The sequence below is a fragment of the Penicillium daleae genome, assembly GCF_028827525.1.
Source record: "Penicillium daleae strain IBT 16125 chromosome Unknown utg000008l_segment0_segment0, whole genome shotgun sequence".
Taxonomy (NCBI): domain Eukaryota; kingdom Fungi; phylum Ascomycota; class Eurotiomycetes; order Eurotiales; family Aspergillaceae; genus Penicillium; species Penicillium daleae.
In genome coordinates, this window is record NW_026623156.1 from 5,446,686 (window position 1) to 5,463,818 (window position 17,133).

The 17,133-nt window shown below is 52.2% G+C and overlaps 8 protein-coding genes across 8 annotated transcripts; 5 read left to right on the top strand and 3 right to left on the bottom strand.

The window, feature by feature from the left end:
* Nucleotides 1–181: 181 nt before the first annotated feature.
* Nucleotides 182–2,156, bottom strand: N7458_010446 (putative regulatory factor Sgt1; the record flags this gene model as incomplete). Its single annotated transcript, XM_056913828.1, has 3 exons — nucleotides 182–1,549; nucleotides 1,621–1,820; nucleotides 1,901–2,156. 3 exons carry the CDS (start codon nucleotides 2,154–2,156, stop codon nucleotides 182–184), a joined length of 1,824 nt encoding a protein of 607 aa, XP_056762677.1.
* A 268-nt stretch (nucleotides 2,157–2,424) lies between these two features.
* N7458_010447 (putative spindle-pole body protein (Pcp1)) lies at nucleotides 2,425–6,223 on the top strand (the record flags this gene model as incomplete). The annotated part of the gene is made up of 5 exons (XM_056913829.1): nucleotides 2,425–2,841; nucleotides 2,916–3,023; nucleotides 3,075–4,714; nucleotides 4,756–5,919; nucleotides 5,986–6,223. The coding sequence occupies 5 exons, from the start codon at nucleotides 2,425–2,427 to the stop codon at nucleotides 6,221–6,223; spliced, it is 3,567 nt and encodes a 1,188-aa protein (XP_056762678.1).
* A 750-nt stretch (nucleotides 6,224–6,973) lies between these two features.
* N7458_010448 (AAA family ATPase VPS4) lies at nucleotides 6,974–8,528 on the bottom strand (the record flags this gene model as incomplete). Its single annotated transcript, XM_056913830.1, has 4 exons — nucleotides 6,974–7,195; nucleotides 7,258–7,708; nucleotides 7,769–8,104; nucleotides 8,233–8,528. 4 exons carry the CDS (start codon nucleotides 8,526–8,528, stop codon nucleotides 6,974–6,976), a joined length of 1,305 nt encoding a protein of 434 aa, XP_056762679.1.
* Nucleotides 8,529–8,847: 319 nt separating this feature from the next.
* N7458_010449 (tubulin-binding prefolding complex subunit YKE2) lies at nucleotides 8,848–9,322 on the top strand (the record flags this gene model as incomplete). The annotated part of the gene is made up of 3 exons (XM_056913831.1): nucleotides 8,848–8,905; nucleotides 8,972–9,167; nucleotides 9,223–9,322. The coding sequence occupies 3 exons, from the start codon at nucleotides 8,848–8,850 to the stop codon at nucleotides 9,320–9,322; spliced, it is 354 nt and encodes a 117-aa protein (XP_056762680.1).
* A 546-nt stretch (nucleotides 9,323–9,868) lies between these two features.
* On the bottom strand, nucleotides 9,869–11,618 carry N7458_010450 (phosphoglycerate mutase, 2,3-bisphosphoglycerate-independent; the record flags this gene model as incomplete). Its single annotated transcript, XM_056913832.1, has 4 exons — nucleotides 9,869–10,079; nucleotides 10,146–10,728; nucleotides 10,791–11,528; nucleotides 11,588–11,618. The coding sequence occupies 4 exons, from the start codon at nucleotides 11,616–11,618 to the stop codon at nucleotides 9,869–9,871; spliced, it is 1,563 nt and encodes a 520-aa protein (XP_056762681.1).
* Nucleotides 11,619–11,934: 316 nt separating this feature from the next.
* N7458_010451 (uncharacterized protein) lies at nucleotides 11,935–12,450 on the top strand (the record flags this gene model as incomplete). The annotated part of the gene is made up of 1 exon (XM_056913833.1): nucleotides 11,935–12,450. The coding sequence occupies one exon, from the start codon at nucleotides 11,935–11,937 to the stop codon at nucleotides 12,448–12,450; it is 516 nt and encodes a 171-aa protein (XP_056762682.1).
* Nucleotides 12,451–13,049: 599 nt separating this feature from the next.
* Nucleotides 13,050–14,696, top strand: N7458_010452 (glycine hydroxymethyltransferase SHM2; the record flags this gene model as incomplete). Its single annotated transcript, XM_056913834.1, has 4 exons — nucleotides 13,050–13,085; nucleotides 13,152–13,202; nucleotides 13,303–13,667; nucleotides 13,736–14,696. The coding sequence occupies 4 exons, from the start codon at nucleotides 13,050–13,052 to the stop codon at nucleotides 14,694–14,696; spliced, it is 1,413 nt and encodes a 470-aa protein (XP_056762683.1).
* Nucleotides 14,697–15,618: 922 nt separating this feature from the next.
* On the top strand, nucleotides 15,619–16,745 carry N7458_010453 (AMMECR1 domain-containing protein; the record flags this gene model as incomplete). The annotated part of the gene is made up of 2 exons (XM_056913835.1): nucleotides 15,619–16,190; nucleotides 16,289–16,745. 2 exons carry the CDS (start codon nucleotides 15,619–15,621, stop codon nucleotides 16,743–16,745), a joined length of 1,029 nt encoding a protein of 342 aa, XP_056762684.1.
* Between the last annotated feature and the right edge of the window lie 388 nt (nucleotides 16,746–17,133).

The following is a 17,133-nucleotide window of genomic DNA, read 5'->3' on the forward strand; positions in this document are numbered from 1 at the left end:
CCATTCTGGTACAAGCGGGATTTTCCTCAAGAGATGCGAAGCTTCCGCCTGGCAGATTGCTGACAATGTGTGATATGTTGCAAAACACACTGGCTTCGGTGCAGGACCTGATAACATTTTGCAATTCGAGTCCAGACTGGGGTTTCTCAAGTAATGGTGCGATTGCCTGTAATTGTGCAATTTAACAGCGGTCATCTTTGGGCATGCGCAGGTTCAACATGGATAACATGTTCCCAGCCGGGCCAGCATTACCAGCCTGACCCTGTAACGCCTCGAGCAGGTTCTTTGCGAGGTTAATGTTGACGTCGTCATCCTCGTCATCCCCCTCAAAATCGGGATTGGATGACACTGCGGTCTTGCCCTTGGAGGAGCTCGCCCCAGTCGCCAATTTCTGCTGGTGTTTGTTGAGATCAAGCACACCTGTTCCTTTAAGTTCGGCTTCCATCTGTCGGGACAACGCTTGAATCTGTTCGGTATCGTCGTCTTCTTCTTCTTCGAGATCATCCAGCTCCTTGATCCGGTTACGCAGAGGTGTAGAAATGTCTGGTCCTTGGCCAGACCCGGACGGCATGCCCATCATTTCTTTCATCATCCGAGAGAACTCCTCTTCATCAAAGGAGGCATCCTTGTCTTCTCCATCACTGCTGACCTCATCGTCATCATCGTCTTCGTTGACATCTGAGTCAGAGTCGAAATCATCAATAAAATCGGCTCCTTCAAAGCCTGCCGAGTTGTCGTTCAAGAATTCTTCAAAGCGAGCCACGATCCGCTGTAAATTTTCTTGTGCACTTGCATCGCCAAAATCGCCTCCGGTTTTCTCGCCGGATTTTCCCTTTCCTTTGAGCTCTCTGTCTAGATCCTCAAAGTTGATATCCATCCATTTTTCATCATCTTCTCGCTTGTCCCAAGACTTTTCAATTTCCTCGTCGGTAGGTAGCAGCTCATCCCCAGTCTCAATGTCCTCAAGAAGAAGCTTCATTTCGCGGACAGAGCCTTTGTCTTGGTAGTGAGGATCATGGAGCAGCATTTCAAAGCCACAGGCAAGCTTCATCCCCGCTTCAGCGCGAGCGTATGCTTTTTGATCATCCATTGGTGGTAACTTGGAAGCCCAGCTGCTTGGAACGGGAAATTCTTGGCTCTTCAACTGAGCATATCCAACTCGCGTGAATCTAACGCTCACGGTGACCAAGTCGTTGGGGCTGAAAGTCAGATCAGAAATATCCTTCGTTCGAAGCGGCCGTAGGGCGATCGGATCTCGGATATAGAATGCCTCCACTGCGGGGGATATGTATGCTGGCTTTTGATGTAGGAGGAATGCGACCTTGCGTGGAATTGTGAGGATCGCGGAGTGAAGGTTTTCGGTAATCTGCTTGGGGTAATTGCGTAGACGGTAAAATGCCTCTTCTTGAATTATCGTGGACTTCATAAAGCGATCTGGCTCATTCTGAATGATCGTTCGTGCGTCGGCGAGTGTAAGTTTTTCGGTGACTTTTCGACCCTTGTCTTGCTTTGGCTTGATAATCCGGAGTTGTCCTTGGTGGATCCAGACCTGATCAACATTTAGTTAGTTGATATTGTGTCTGAGACGTGACTGGAGTATACACCAAATCAAAAGCTCACCCTATTGTCTGCAACTTCAGGCTCCAGCCATGCGGGAAGAGTGCCGGCAGCCTCGACGAGCAAGAATTCGCCATCACTGTCCACAACCTTGACCCAAATGTCCTTATGCCGATTTGTCAACTCCCGGAGAAGGTATACAATCACCCACTCGTCCTCAATAGAGTCGCCGTAGTTGGTACGCCCGTGAAGTGAGGTAATGCCTGATACCGCAATTAACGGTCGCCGTGGGGAATTGGAAAGCAGAGAGCTGCGGCTCCGATGGGCAGGGAACTCCTCATACCATTTTCTTTGTTAATCTCTAAGCGGAAGCTTTCGCGCTGCCAAATGTAGTCTTTCAAAAGCTCTTTCGTCAACTCAGCAGCGGTGCGCTGCACTTCGAGCAATCGGGCTCGAGCCTCCGCGGCTTCGTCGATAACGGCGGGGGCGGGGGAGGGCAAGTGATAAATGAAATATTCGACCGAATCATCAGGAAGTTCAGGCTTCGGGATAGGACGGAAAGTCGATTGGAACCACGCAATATCCTCCGCGGTCGCCATGATTTTGCAATGAGGTGCTTTAATTGAATGCCAGCGACCATGACCTCATGGCATTCCGCAAAAAGAAAAAAAGCGGCGAGGGTCGCGACCCACCCGTGACTCGTGCACTAGTCCCAATCGGGTTAGACATCAACAGTCTCCGACGCTCTGCTCGTTGGGTCTCGACACAACACAGTCAAGTTAGGCGTTTTCCACCTATTTCTCTTGTTTTGACGGCTATGGTCGCGTGTTAAATGAGTTTGGATAGCTGCCACACGGTTTTGGCACAATGGCGTTCCCATATATTGACACGCCACGCACCGAACTCGACGGAAACGCGACTTATCTCACCAACGGCTTCCGCAGCGTGGGGCGAACACACCTTTCAGCGCTTGATTCAGTCGAAAACTCATTCGCTACGCCATCCAGGGACAATGACGTGATCAAAGGTTTTGGAGAAGGACGAAAACGCGTTTCGGGAGGCTCCAACATGGGCACACCGCGCGCCAGTGCCGCGACAAAGTCTACGAGAAGCGCGTTGAGGCAACTCCCAACGGCTGGACCTGCTAGAGGCGAGTTCACGCCGCTTATGCGAAGCGCGACGAAGAATAATTTCTTAAGAAATGTGTCTACGAATCGAGGAGCCGACGACCCGAAGACCCCAGCATACCTGCGCGAGAGTAGCCGAGGCGCTGCTCATACCCCGGTTTACCCGCCATTGACATGTCGGATATTTACGAGGAGGACGCGGATGCTGATGAGCCTACACCACTTCCACAGGCGGCCAGCAGCAGCGCTCAAAGCACGCCCATGCCGTCTCTTTTGGGGCGCGATGGGAGAGGTATCCTGGGCGATGGACAAAATATGACATTGAAGGAGCAAGAGCGTGTATGTTTGAAGCGTTCTTGATACTTGAAGGGCACGTATTAACTCTCCCAGATCATTGACCGGCTTGACAAGGACAATTGGAACCTCAAACTCAAAATTCACTACCTGGAGGAACAACTCGAGAAAGCAGGACCTGAATACAACAGTGCAGCCCTCAAAGAGAATACTGAGCTCAAAGTCTTGAGGTTGACTATGCAACGCGACATTTCCAGATACAAGAAAAGCTTACAACAAGCCGAGCGCGATTTGGAGGACTATCAACAACAACTCATGGAAATGAAGGATAAGGCTCGGCGGAGACAGACCGATGAGGAGGTTCAACGTGAAATGGACCTTATGCGGGAAGAGATCGAATCGAGGGACAATGAGCTCAGGGAACTCCGGGAAGAATTGAGGATGGCCAAAGACCATCAGTCTCAAGAGATCGAAAAACTCCGGGACGAAATCGAAGATCTCGAGGCTACCGTACGAGAGAAGGACCGAGCCATCGACGAACGCGATGAAGAACTAGAGGAGCTACGAGAGAATCGTCAGGAGAATGAGGCGGGGGCGGAACTTCAACTCGAACTTGACCGTGCAAAGGAACAGATCCAAGAACTACAGGATCGCCTTGAGCAGGCTAGATCAGAGGCCCAGGAAGCGGATGCTGCCGCAAAGAACGCCACGGACGAGAAAAACCGAGCTGAGGACGACCTCCGGGAGTTGCAGGATGAGATGGCAGATAAGTCCTTTACGACAAGGGGCCTCAGTCGGCAGCTTGAGGAAAGAGCCGATAAGCTTGAGGAAGAAGTGCAGGAGTTACGCCAGGCGAACGACAACCTCAGGGCACAAGTCCATAGCAAAGACGAAACCGTGACTCGCCTAGAGGAGCGTTATCAGACCGCTCAACAAGACCTCAGGAACGACGCCGGGAAACTAGGAGAAGACCTTGAATCTGCCAGGCGGGAGCGAGACCTGCTCCGCGATGAGCTTCAAATAACGTCTTCCCAGCTTCAAGAAGCCCTCGATAACGTTCAGCGCCGTACTGAAGAGAAGGAGCTTCTTCAAACCCGTCACCATGCATTGACTGACGAGTCTGGTGGCTTGCAAGCCGAGCTGACCCGAGCACAATCCCGGATACGCGAACTCCAAAAGGCAGTCGAGGAGGCCACAAACCGTGCCCAGGATAGTCAGAACCTTCGCTGGCAACACAAAACGGATATTGATCGACTTCAAGATGAGATTGAGGCTCTTCAACACGAAATTGAGGACAAGGAAGGCGTCTTTGCTCTGGAGCAGGATAGGTGGGAAAACGTCAAGCGAACCTTGCAGGCTCAAAAAGAGCGTGCCGAGGAGCAAGCAACTGGCTTCAAGCGTACCATTGAAAAGCTCCAGGAGGCAGAGCACACGCTTTCCGGAAAAGAATTCAAATTACAGGGAGCCATTGACAGTGAGAAGCAACGCCATCTACAGGAAGAAGCTGTGCTCAATCGCCAAATTAAGGAGCTCGGTGATGATCTTTCACAGAAAAGACACATCTTGGATGAACAGCGCAATGACATCCTTACTGTGAGAGAGGAGCTGCGTGTGTCTCGGCGTGAGGAGCAGTCCCTCAAGGAGAAAGTGCAGGCTCTGGAAGATGAAGTCATCGTTCTGCAATCGAGCTTAGCAGATGAGCAGGAATATGCCAAAGGCCGCGTGCAGAAGGGCTCGTCTGAAGTGGAGGCGCAACTGCAAAAGCCATTGCCGATAGACAGGCCCTTCGCGATCAGCTCGGGAATGCCCACGTCGAGCTACATGACTTGCGAACTTCTGTTGGTGAAATTGAAGCGGAACGCGACGACCTCCAAGCTCGGCTTGATCGTCCTGAGAATCCGGATGATGCCACTCGCTTCGACCGCGAAAAACTTGAACTTCGCAGGACAGCAACTCGACTTGAGAATGAAGTGAAGCGTCTGAAAGATGACAGGGCCTCCCTATTGGAAGCCAAAGAGACTCTTGAACAGCAACTCGGTTCTGAGATTGAGCGGGCTACCGCAGAAGAGGGCCGTCTTTCAGCCGAGATCGATCATCTTCAAGACAAGCTCCTTGCGGGCTCAGGCAACCGAGACCGTGAATTGACTACTGCTAAGACCAAGGTTCAGCGCCTTGAACGACGCATTCAAGAGCTCGAGGCCCTTCTTCAGCACCAGAAGCCCACTGTGGAGACTGAGCACTCTGGTACCCATAATGACCTATCTCTGATCCGACATAGTCTTGATGAGGCTCGGAAGCGAGAGAAGATTCTTGTACAGCGTGAAGCTGACCAACAGGTTTCCGCACGTACGTTGAAATCCCGAGTCGCTGATCTAGAGCGAGACCTCCACGAGGCATTGATGAATAAATTCGACTCAAATTCGCCGCGAAATTCGCCATCCAACAAGCTTCATGATGAGCTGCGAAATTTGCGCAAGCAGCTTTCGGATGCCCACCGATCTCTCAAGGAGATCAAAGCCAAGAATCGGGATCTGGAGCATGCTGCGATGAGAGAGGAGGACCAAAGGGATCTTCATGAACTTCTCAAATCATCAACTCTCGAAGCGGAGGCCTTGGCTCTCAAGGTCTCTGAACGAGACTCCCGTTTGAATGAGCTCAAGAATCAGGTCCATCGAATCCGTGAAGAGCGAGCCTTCTGTGCTCGCAAAGCTGAGACTGCCACTAAGGAGTTGAATGCACTCCAACAACGGTATGACGAGGCTGTCAAGAAGGTGTCCATTTCAAAAGCTTCCACCAAGGGTCAACACGAGAAAGAGATGCGCGGTCTAGGCAAAGAAATCATATGGCTTCGTGCTCGCTTACGGCGGGAGGAGAAGTTCCGGCATGACTTGGCCTGGAGTAAAGGCTTGATGGAGCTTGGCGAACGTGTCCGCGTTGCTTGGTTAGTATTGCCTTTCTATTTCTGTCTACGTATAGCGAACCCCCTAACCTGATTCAACTCAAACAGTAACGAGGCCGACCTTCGCATGATCTCTGAAATGGGCGTCCAAGCCCGTGACCGTAATCCTACCCGAACACCACGCCGCAAGCTCAAGACTGCTATCTCACTAGTCATGGCTACCGTTCGCATGCAACGGATGGGCCAGGAATGGAGACAGACCAAGAAGATCGGCGAGGGCTTGAAACGAGCCAAGAGCGAATTGCTCAAGCGCCGCGAGAGCTCCAATAAGAGTCTGAGCCAATAGCTTGCATAACTTGGACCTTTGTTGCTTTATACGTCTTGTTGTTTTCTCAAATCGTTGTTTGTGTCCCATTTTCCAGCGTCTTCTTCTTCCCTACTGCCACGAGAGATTCCCCGACATGTCTGTTTCCTATAAATGGTTTTTTCTGTCCTTCCAGGACTTGGTTTCATGCGTTCGTTTAAGGTGCTTTGGGGTTTGATTTTTCCGATATGCAGGCTGTCATGGGTTTGAGGTCGAGCATAACCACTCTAGTATGGACTGGGTGATCCGAATGTCATGAATCTGTCGTTAGAAATTCAACGTTTGTCTCTATCTCTAAGCATAAAGAGAGTGGGTTAGTTTCTCTCTACATTTTCAGATGGCAAGGAAACTGGTTTCATGATGGAGACGATTTACAATGTGGAAGTGACATAGTATGTGTGCTATGGTTTGTCGTTTTCTCATGACGAAGCCCACCAAAATAGGCACATGAATATTTGCTAAAGGAAACGCCTCGCCATTGCCAAAATATTTGAAAACAAGAACAGATGAAACCGCTTCTGAACACCAAACTCTTCAAACACCCCCCGAGTCACGACAAGCAACAGTATTTATCCAAGCAAGACATGGTCTATTCCATGCTGTGCCCTCCTCTCGAGATGAATGCAAACGAAACCAAAAAGCTGCCATAACCATGAATGGCGGCGCTGGGCAGGGACCCTCCCAAGGAATCGAGGTAGAGATGTAAGCGACAGAATTGACGGAAGAGATGAATCATGCGCCTTCGCTGCCAAACTCCTTGGTCCACTCCGAGTTCCTTGTAAGATCTTCCTGACTGACAGTAGGCCGGGAATTCTTAACCGCCTTGATGAAGTCCTTCAGCACAAGTGGAGGCTCCAAGAGCTGCTCTGCTTCAATGTTGAGCCATGTCATTTCGACTGCGCCGGCATCGCCTGGTGAGCATGGCGTAAGCTTCTCGACACCCTCGACAGTAACCTAGAAAAAGGATTCAGTGTAAGCGGCGAGACCAGAGGAGGGTGACCATGACGACAACAAACCTTCTTATAATGCGTCGCGGTTTGAATCTTGCGAATTGGCTGCATCAGCGCATCTTGCACGGCGATACTGATATCACTACCAGAATAGCCTTCGCTCATTTCGGCCAATGTCCGGTAATCCACCTGGGTCATATGGCACGGTGTTGAGCCCACGGCCAGCATGAACATCTTCATCCGCGCATTGATATCCGGAAGACTGATGTGAACTCGGCGTTGGAATCGTCGCCTAATAGCAGCATCCAGCTGCCAGGGAATGTTGGTCGCGCCCAGGATCAAAACACCCTTAGAGTCCTTTCCAACGCCGTCCATCTGAACCAGCAACTCCGTCTTAATACGTCGAGATGCCTCGGATTCGCCTTCTCCACGGGGCCCACACAGCGCATCGACTTCATCAATGAAAATAATGGCTGGCTTGTTCTCACGGGCCATATTAAAAAGTTGCTTAACAAGTCTGCCAGAGTCTATAAGCCTCATGCGTCATACGGGCGGGTAATCTGGGCCATTTCCCTACCTTTCACTCTCACCCATCCACTTCGACACCAGGTCACTACTACTGACGCTGAAGAAGGTGCTGTTGGCCTCAGTCGCAACGGCCTTCGCAAGATAGGACTTTCCGGTACCAGGGGGCCCGTAGAGCAAGATACCTTTCCAGGGTTGCCGCTTGCCTGTAAACAAGTGTGGGAACTTGATGGGAAGAATGACTGCCTCTTTCAGGGCTTCCTTCGCGCCCTCCAGACCAGCAACATCCTCCCATTTCACGTTCGGCTTGTCTGACAGGATGGCACCCTGGAGCGCCGATCGGAGCTTTTTGGACTCTGCATCCTCGCCATTGTCGTCCTCCTGGTTCCTATCCCCAAGATACAGTTAGCGCAGAACAATCGTAAGCAGCACTCGTCGCTGGCGACACTGATAGACGTGTCTTCTCAACGGAGCTACCAAATACAGACCAGAGAGGCCAAGACAGGAAGATCCTACCCTTTCCCGCTTCCTGGAGCGACCTTTCCATTCGCGCCCACGGCGCTTGGTTTCTTCTTATCTGCTGACGCTAGGTGATTCTTCAGCTTTTCGGCGCGGTCCATATATTCTCCAGTTTTGGCGCGAATCATCTCCTTGGACTTGGGGTTCTTCTCCCACTTGAGCGCCAGCATGAACAACTCCAAAGCAGAGTAGTAGAGCTGATAAGCTTTCTCGTATTCGCCCTCATTGTCGTTCTCAATGGCCTTCTTGACCGTGTCAATCGCCCGCCCCAAAAAGTCCGTGTTGTTACTCATGCTGGTCGGCGGGGTTCTGCCTGGTTCGTGACGTCTCGGTGGAGTGGCAAGTCAACCGCGGAGTGGTGAAGCGGGGAGAAGAGGGGAGACGCAGGGGTGTTCGGGGCTGTCTAGGCAGCGGTTCAACCAAAAGATCGCGGCGTATCGAAGGCGAAGATTAGATAGAAGGGGCCAGCAATGAGTGAATACAGCTGGGTTTGCAGGGGTGGACGTGGATGATGGGATCGGAGGGGGTTGTGAAGAGGAGAGAGATCAGTGTTGACGGGCGGATAGCAGACAATCGGTTTTCCCTTCTCCCACTTCCCCGCCAACCGACGCCATGGACGCTCAGAAAAAGCTTCAGGCACTTTCGGACGAGTTCCAGCAGCTGCAGACTGGTACGCTACCGGGATGAATTAATTTTACCTATCAAGATCCATGGCTAATCGTCTCGGCCCGTTCAGAGCTCGAGGGCCTGGTCGATGCCCGCCAGAAGCTGGAGTCGCAGCAGCAGGAGAACCAGGGTGTGCAAAGCGAATTCGCAGAGCTCGATGACGATTCCAACATCTACAAACTTATTGGGCCTGTGCTGTTGAAGCAAGACAAGACCGAGGCTGTGATGGCCGTCAGCGGTCGATTGGAGTTCATCGAGAAGGAGATGTGGGTGTCTCGGCCTTCTTTCGCGAGGCTACCCTTTGCTGACCCGTTATTACAGCAAGCGCATCGAGAAGGAGATTGAAGAGAAGCAGGAAACTAGTGAGAAGAAACGCACAGAGGTACCAGCGGGCCCTTCACATCACAGTCCCTCGCCATAGCTACATACTAAATGTCCTATGTTTAGATTGTGCAATTCCAGAGCCAGATGCAGCAGCAAGCTGCACAGGCCTCCGCTTAAGCTTGGAGTCGATGAGATATACGCAGAGATGCTATCTTGGGGTGGATTTGAGACTAGAAGGGAACCATATCAACCCACATATGACGTTTGGCCTTATCACTTGCTTGAGGAGACCAGCAGAAGAGCCCAGGGGGAGCATGGGAAGTGGTTAGGATGCAGGACAACGACCTGCATCAGATGAAGTATATGGTTTATGTGAGAGGAAGTCAGCTCACGCTAGATGAGAACGGCAGAACTTGCCGAGAGAGATATACCCATGGAGAGCTTTGACAACAAAACTAGAACTCGATCACAGACTCAATCAATCTAAAAGCATTGGATCATATGTTCAATCCTATTTAAAGCTAGCTAAACCTGAAACTAAGGCCATCTATTTTCTGCAACATGTGTATCAACATTTCAATATATCCGTTCATTGATTAATTTTCGTAGCCAGACCCGTATATGAGAAAAAAAAACTCTCCATCTAAGCCTTGACGAGCAAGCTCTTGCCGGTCATCTCAGCGGGCTGCTCGATGCCCATGGCAGCAAGGACAGTAGGGGCGACATCGCCAAGCACACCACCCTCCTTAGCGAGACTCCAGCCCTCGGGGGCATTGGCCATGACGAAGGGAACAAAGTTGGTGGTGTGGGAGGTCTTGGGGGTGCCCTTCTCGTTGAGCATCTCCTCAGCGTTACTACATGTAGTAAATTTCATTAGTAATGAGAACATCAACCGTACCATTGATTTCAAGAGAACTTACCCGTGATCGGCAGTGATCATAAGGATGTAGTTGTGCTTCTTGCAAGCCTCGTAGATCTCACCGATGGCCTTATCGGTGGCCGTAACACCCTCAATGGCAGCCTCGTACACACCAGTGTGGCCGACCATGTCGGGAGGGGCGAAGTTGTTCATGACAAAGTCGAACTTGTTCTCGCCGATGCGCTCGGCCATCTTGGTGCCGACGGCAGCGGCGCTCATCTTGGGATCAAGATCGTAGGTGGCAACCCTGGGTGAGGGAATCATATCGCGGACCTCGCCAGGGAACTGCTTCTCGATACCACCGTTGAAGAAGAAGGTGACGTGGGCGTACTTCTCAGTCTCGGCAACGTGGCACTGCTGGAGGTTCTTCTTGCCGAGCCACTCAGCAAGCACATTACCCATGTGCTGAGGAGGGAAGGCAACGGGGAAGGTATAGTCGGTCTTGTATTGGGTCATGGTGGTGATGGAGATGTTCTTAGGGTAGGGGAAGTCCGGACGAGGGGAGCGGTCGTAGTCACCCAAGAGCTGGGTAATCTCACGAACACGGTCGGAACGGTAGTTGAAGAAGAAGAGGGTATCGTCATCTAGTGCCAAGTTAGTCTCGAGATCCCAGCGGATGCAGCCTTGTTGGCTTCGAAGATCGTACCCTGCACACGGCGCTCCTGGCCACCAACAATGATGGGCTTGAAGAACTCATCGGTCTCTCCCTTCTCGTAGCGCTCCTTGATGGTCTGGAGCGGGTCCGAGCTGTCCTCGCCCTCACCAGTGACCATACCCTTCATGCCAACCTCGACACGCTCCCAGCGCTTGTCACGGTCCATGATGTAGTAGCGGCCCACGACGGTGGCAATCTCACCAACACCAAGCTCCTTGGTCTTGTTCAGCAGCTGCTCCATGTAGATCACAGAGCTCTTAGGGTCGGTGTCACGGCCATCACCGTAAAAGTGGATGAAGACCTTGGGGATCTGCATCTCCTTGGCGACCTCGAGCAGGCCGAAAAGGTGGGTGATGTTAGAGTGAACACCGCCGTCGGAGACCAGACCGCACAGGTGTAGACGGCCATTGCCTTCCTTGGCGCGAGTGAAGGCCTTCACAAGGTTGTCCACCTTGTTCAGCTCGCCGTTCTTGAGTGTCTGGTCAATGCGGACGCTGTCCTGCCAGACGACACGACCGGCACCAATGTTCAGGTGGCCCACCTCACTGTTACCCATGAGGCCCTCAGGAAGGCCGACAGCAAGCGATGATGCATCAAGCTGAGTGTAGCCCTGGGCAGTCTTGGAGTTGGGCTCGGCGAAACCGGACATGTATGGGGTGTCGGCGGCAGCGATGGCATCGCCCTGGGGAGGGGACTGGGGTCCAGCAATGCCCCAGCCATCGATAACAACTGCAAGGTCATATTAGCCCGGGGTAAATTTGGGGACCTGGGGGACAAGCGGATCATACTCAAAGCGACTTTGTGGTCAACCGCAGCCATGGTGGAGGTGGAGGTGTCGAAATTACACCTAGATCGCGAATCAATGGCTGAGCTGGAAGTGTAGAATGATTCAAATTGTGTCTATTTTGCTTACCTCTAAATCGATAAAGAGAGGGAAAGGGGTGAACGAAGAAGAAGTTCCAGAGAGTCGAAAATTGGCAGGCCGGTGAAGGAGGGGCAGTTCTCGGTGACGCTTTTGGTTGTCTAGCCCCGACGTCACCCTGCGTTCCGACTCTTCCCTAAACATTTTACCCCAGCCCGCTTCCAATTGATTCTTCACATCTTCCCCGAGCGCCAACCTGCTTGAAGATCGGCAATGACCTCCAGGTCTCCAACAGCAGCGACGCCGCTGCCAAAATCCTCAGCTGCGCCCCAGAGTCCTTTGAAAAACGCGTCCGAGGCCCCGGACACAGTGCCCTTCCCTCCACCCCAGACCTTTGAGATCATCCCATCCCTGCACGGCATCTTACTTCGTTTGCTGTCTCCCAAGCCCGCGCAGACTGGGCCAAGCGTCCCTGGAGAGACAACAGGAGCTCCGGGGTCCTCGGTGGACGCACAGGCACAGCAACAGCAAGCGCCTTCAAGCATCGCTGGCGGTGATACCACCAACCTCGCAACCTCGCAAGCTATCCCAGAAGTCCCTGTCCATGATTCCAATGGCCTCCCCCTCTCGATGTCAAAGATCTTCCTACCGCAACAAGCTCGGTCAGAATTCGGATACAAAAGGCGCGGGCGGTGGTGGAAGCTCTCCCCGACGTGGACCGGTCCGTGGAAGAGCAACAGCAAGAGATTGCAGAGCTTGAGGACCGTGTTTCTCGCCTGCGCTCGGTGATTGCAGACTTTGGAAGTCGAGCAAGGAAGCCTAATGAGGGCCGTGTCGAGGTTACAGCGAGCTGAGCGAGCGAAAACTCCGGGGAGAGAAGACCCCGAAGAGAAACCATCGGAGGTCATAAAATAAACCGCTTGCATATTCCCTGCAGCCGTCACTGCTCTCTTTGTCTCTTTGTTTTGGCGTTATGGAAAGGAATACCCAATATGACTTTAGCAAGCATTAATTTACGAGAGCTTCGTCTCCATCGGTGTCTACAATGGCAGGCACATATCGTACTTCGGAAACACAAGAAAAAGAATCGGTCTCGTCTTCTGTCATAGACGTAGAAAACAGCCACCTAGCAACCGTTACGAGATGAAATTAGAGCCAATTTGCTTGCCCGTTCAGGACCCCCAAACCCAATTCGGCCAAAGTCTCCGATATCGTCGAACTTTCGTGCTTTTTCATGGCCTGAGGCACCCAGCAGATCCCTCCACCCCTCCCCCCCACCATCCAGCTTTTTTTTTCTTCTCGCTCATCCCCAACCTCTTATATCTTCTCTCTCATCCTCCCTCCTTCTCCCTATCCAGTCCTACCCAAGGATATTCACATCATTCACAATGGCCACCTACGCTCTTTCCGAGTCCCACAAGGACGTGAGTGCTTCGTCAGATCCCCACTTCACATCTAGACTACATCATTGACTCATCCCGCCAAAACAGCAAATGCACAACTCCCTCAAGGAGTCTGACCCTGAGGTCGCCGAGATCATGGTATGTAACTCCCCAATTACTTTGATCAGATGATTGGTCAATTGTGTTAGGTTATGAGATTCCATTGTGACTTTTTGTTGACCCACGTCTTGTCCTACAGGCGAAGGAGATTCAGCGTCAGCGTGAGTCCATTGTCCTGATTGCCTCGGAGAACTTCACCTCCCGTGCCGTCTTCGATGCCCTTGGCTCGCCCATGTGCAACAAGTACTCCGAGGGTTACCCCGGTGCCCGTTACTATGGTGGCAACCAGTACATCGATGCCATTGAGATCACCTGCCAGCAGCGTGCTCTCAAGGCCTTCAACCTGGACCCCGCCAAGTGGGGTGTCAACGTTCAGTCCCTTAGCGGTAGCCCTGCCAACCTGCAGGTCTACCAGGCTCTCATGCGTCCTCACGACCGTCTGATGGGTCTTGATCTCCCCCACGGTGGTCACTTGTCTCACGGCTACCAGACTCCTTCCCGCAAGTGAGTCATCCCGCGGTCATGATAAATGGAGTTTTTATCAGGGTCATTTATCTAACCAATTCTATCAGGATCTCTGCTGTCTCCACCTACTTCGAGACCTTCCCCTACCGTGTCAACCTGGAGACCGGTATCATCGACTATGACACCCTCGAGGCCAACGCTGAGCTGTACCGCCCCAAGATCCTGGTCGCTGGTACCTCTGCCTACTGCCGTCTGATTGACTACAAGCGCATGCGCCAGATCGCCGACAAGGTTGGTGCCTACCTTGTTGTCGACATGGCCCACATCTCCGGTCTGATTGCCGCTGGCGTTATCCCCTCTCCCTTCGAGTACGCCGATGTTGTGACCACCACCACTCACAAGTCCCTCCGTGGTCCCCGTGGTGCTATGATCTTCTTCCGCAAGGGTGTCCGCAGCACCGACAAGTCCGGCAAGGAGATCATGTACGATCTTGAGGGCCCCATCAACTTCTCCGTCTTCCCCGGTCACCAGGGTGGCCCCCACAACCACACCATCACCGCTCTGGCCGTTGCTCTCAAGCAGGCTGTTACCCCCGAGTTCAAACAGTACCAGGAGCTGGTCATCAAGAACGCCAAGGCCCTCGAGAACGAGTTCAAGGCCCTCGGTCACAAGCTCGTCTCTGACGGCACTGACAGCCACATGGTCCTCGTTGACCTGCGCCCCAAGAGCCTGGATGGTGCTCGTGTTGAGGCTGTTCTCGAGCAGATCAACATTGCTTGCAACAAGAACTCCATTCCCGGTGACAAGTCTGCTCTGACCCCCTGCGGTGTCCGTATTGGTGCCCCGGCCATGACCTCCCGTGGCATGGGTGAGGAGGACTTCAAGCGCATTGCTGGCTACATTGACCAGTCCATCACCCTCTGCAAGAAGATCCAGAGCGAGCTGCCCAAGGAGGCCAACAAGCTCAAGGACTTCAAGGCCAAGGTTGCCTCCGAGAGCGTTCCCGAGATCCTGGAGCTCCGCAAGGAGATCTCCGCCTGGGCCAGCACCTTCCCCCTCCCCGTTTAAGTTAGTCGTTCTTTTTTGGACTAATTGGGCGAGGATGGATTGTTTTGGATATGAATATGAAAGTTACGAAGAGAGAACTCTAATCAACTTGAGATCTCGCGAGTTCAACATCATCTACGAAGTGTCGGGAGATGTGAATACCACACGGTGCGTTACATGGGGTTTTTATATACAGGTCTGCTTTTTCAACCTTAGGGACATCTGGGATTTTGGTAATCTTTTTCTGTTTGATTTTGTTTAATGATGAGCATGCGAAACGAGCAATTTCTTAACCTCTGCGCTTCTTCAACAGCGGGAGGAAATGGTTTTCAGGAGAGACAAAAGTTCAACATGAATCTGGCGCGTGGGCCTCTTGATTTTGCTGTACTATTTGCTGTACATCACCACCCTTGAAATCAAATACAACCATATATATATGGTTGATCCACAATTTCTTGTCTTCTTCCAGGTATTCATCAAGTACTTAACCTACTCAAATTTATCTGAAGCTGGGCGGTCACCGTTGGATGGGTTAGTCAGGAAGGTCCCGTCACGTGTAACTTCCTGGTCACACCTCCGCCAGCTTTGTGCTAACGTGGCTGCCTTCGTCCACTTCATTCTTTTCCTTGTCTGCGTTCGTTTTGCCCAACATCCATACTCCGTTCCCTCGTCCTCCTCCTCGTGCTGCAGCTTCTCTCGCCTCCGTTCAGATCACCTCGGCCCTACTTTTGAGTCGGTTCTAGATCGAACGCAGCCCCACCTCCTCCTTCGCGATAAGACCCCCGCCTCTGTCTTATCGGGTGCCGGGCCATTGCGGAGGTCACAGTCACGCGGTGGTTGTTCTGGGGATCTGATACGGCGGTGCAATTTAGCCGCCGCCTCTTGTCTCGACTTTCCCGGATCTGCGGGAAACGATCACATCTTCAACTAAGCTTCTACAGACATGGCAAACACCGCTCAGTGCTTCTATTGCTTTGAAAGCCTTTGGGCCTCGTTTGAAGATCGCGAGCCCCCTTCCTTGGCTACCATAGAAACCCTTAGGGGGCAGCATGAGCAATCTAAGAAGCTCTCGTATCTTGGAGATCAGAACCTGGATGAGGAGCAAGAGGACGCAGATGTTGACGCAGGGCTAGCTCAGTCTGTAAATGACTTTGACGCCGATGCCGATGCCATACGGTCCTCCCGAACTTCTAATAGGCCCCATGGCCTGAAACTACCCAGCATCAGCCGGCTACAGAGTCAGGTATCATCGTCGGACTCGTCCAGCACAGCCACGACGCCTTCCTGCGCATCCAACACTTCATCGAACTCGCTGTTGTCTAGTAGCACGACTGCCACGACCCCGAGTGCACAATCAGAGGGGACAAGCTCAAGGGCCAAATCAAGCGAGCAGCGATATCCGCTGTTCGTGACATGGAATACCGTTTCTCACGGCCACAAGTCTTTGCGTGGGTGCATAGGCACATTCGAAGCACAGGACCTCGCAGCGGGACTGAAGTCCTACGCTTTGACTTCGTATGTGACCTTCCACGCTTTTCTTCCTCATATTGTAGCTCTAGCCTGCAATTTCCCCCAACTTCATGCCAAGACTAATACATGTTTCGGGGTTATAGGGCTTTTGACGATACTCGCTTCTCCCCGATTCCCCAGTCTCTCCTCCCTTCGCTCTCATGCTCCCTGACTCTCCTGGGATCATTTGAGCCGTGTGCCAACGCTATGGACTGGACGCTCGGCACCCATGGCATCCGCATATCCTTCATTCACCGTGGCCGTCGATACGGTGCCACATATCTACCCGACGTCGCCGTGGAACAAGGCTGGTCGAAAGAGGAGACCGTCGAGAGTCTAATGCGCAAGGCAGGCTGGGACGGCGGCGCAGGTGGAGTTGCTCGGCGTTTATTGCGCACTGGGGCGAGCGCAAGTGGCACCAAGCCTTGGGATCAAGTGTCTGACTTCCGCACAGTCCGGTACCAGGGCCTCAAGGCGAGCGCAAGTTATGAGGAGTGGCAGGAATGGCGGAACTGGGTGCTTTCGCTAGACGATGGACGGGAGATTTTGGATTCGGTCTGATTTGCCCCGGTTCTTCGGCACCGTTCTAATTATCTCCCATGTCCTATATTCCATAGAACTTGGATTAATGACCATTATGACATTTTTACCTTTTACTCTTAGATGATACTGTGTCAGAGTCTACAGCGGGCTTTCTCAGAACTACTTTAAAAGTGCCTTGTACCTGACCAGTCCTAGTGACATCAATATGCATCCACTCTTGGCTAGTAGAAAAGGCTCCGTCAAGAGCCCTGCATAAGAAATAGTTCATCAGTCATCGCATTTGGATCATAATATTCAAAAATCCCCCAATGAACACCCCCGGAACCAATGTCGAGGAAGATACTTTCCAGAGCAAGCCACCAAAAAAGCACCAGAACTAGACATCAATCCACCAAGGCCTGAACCT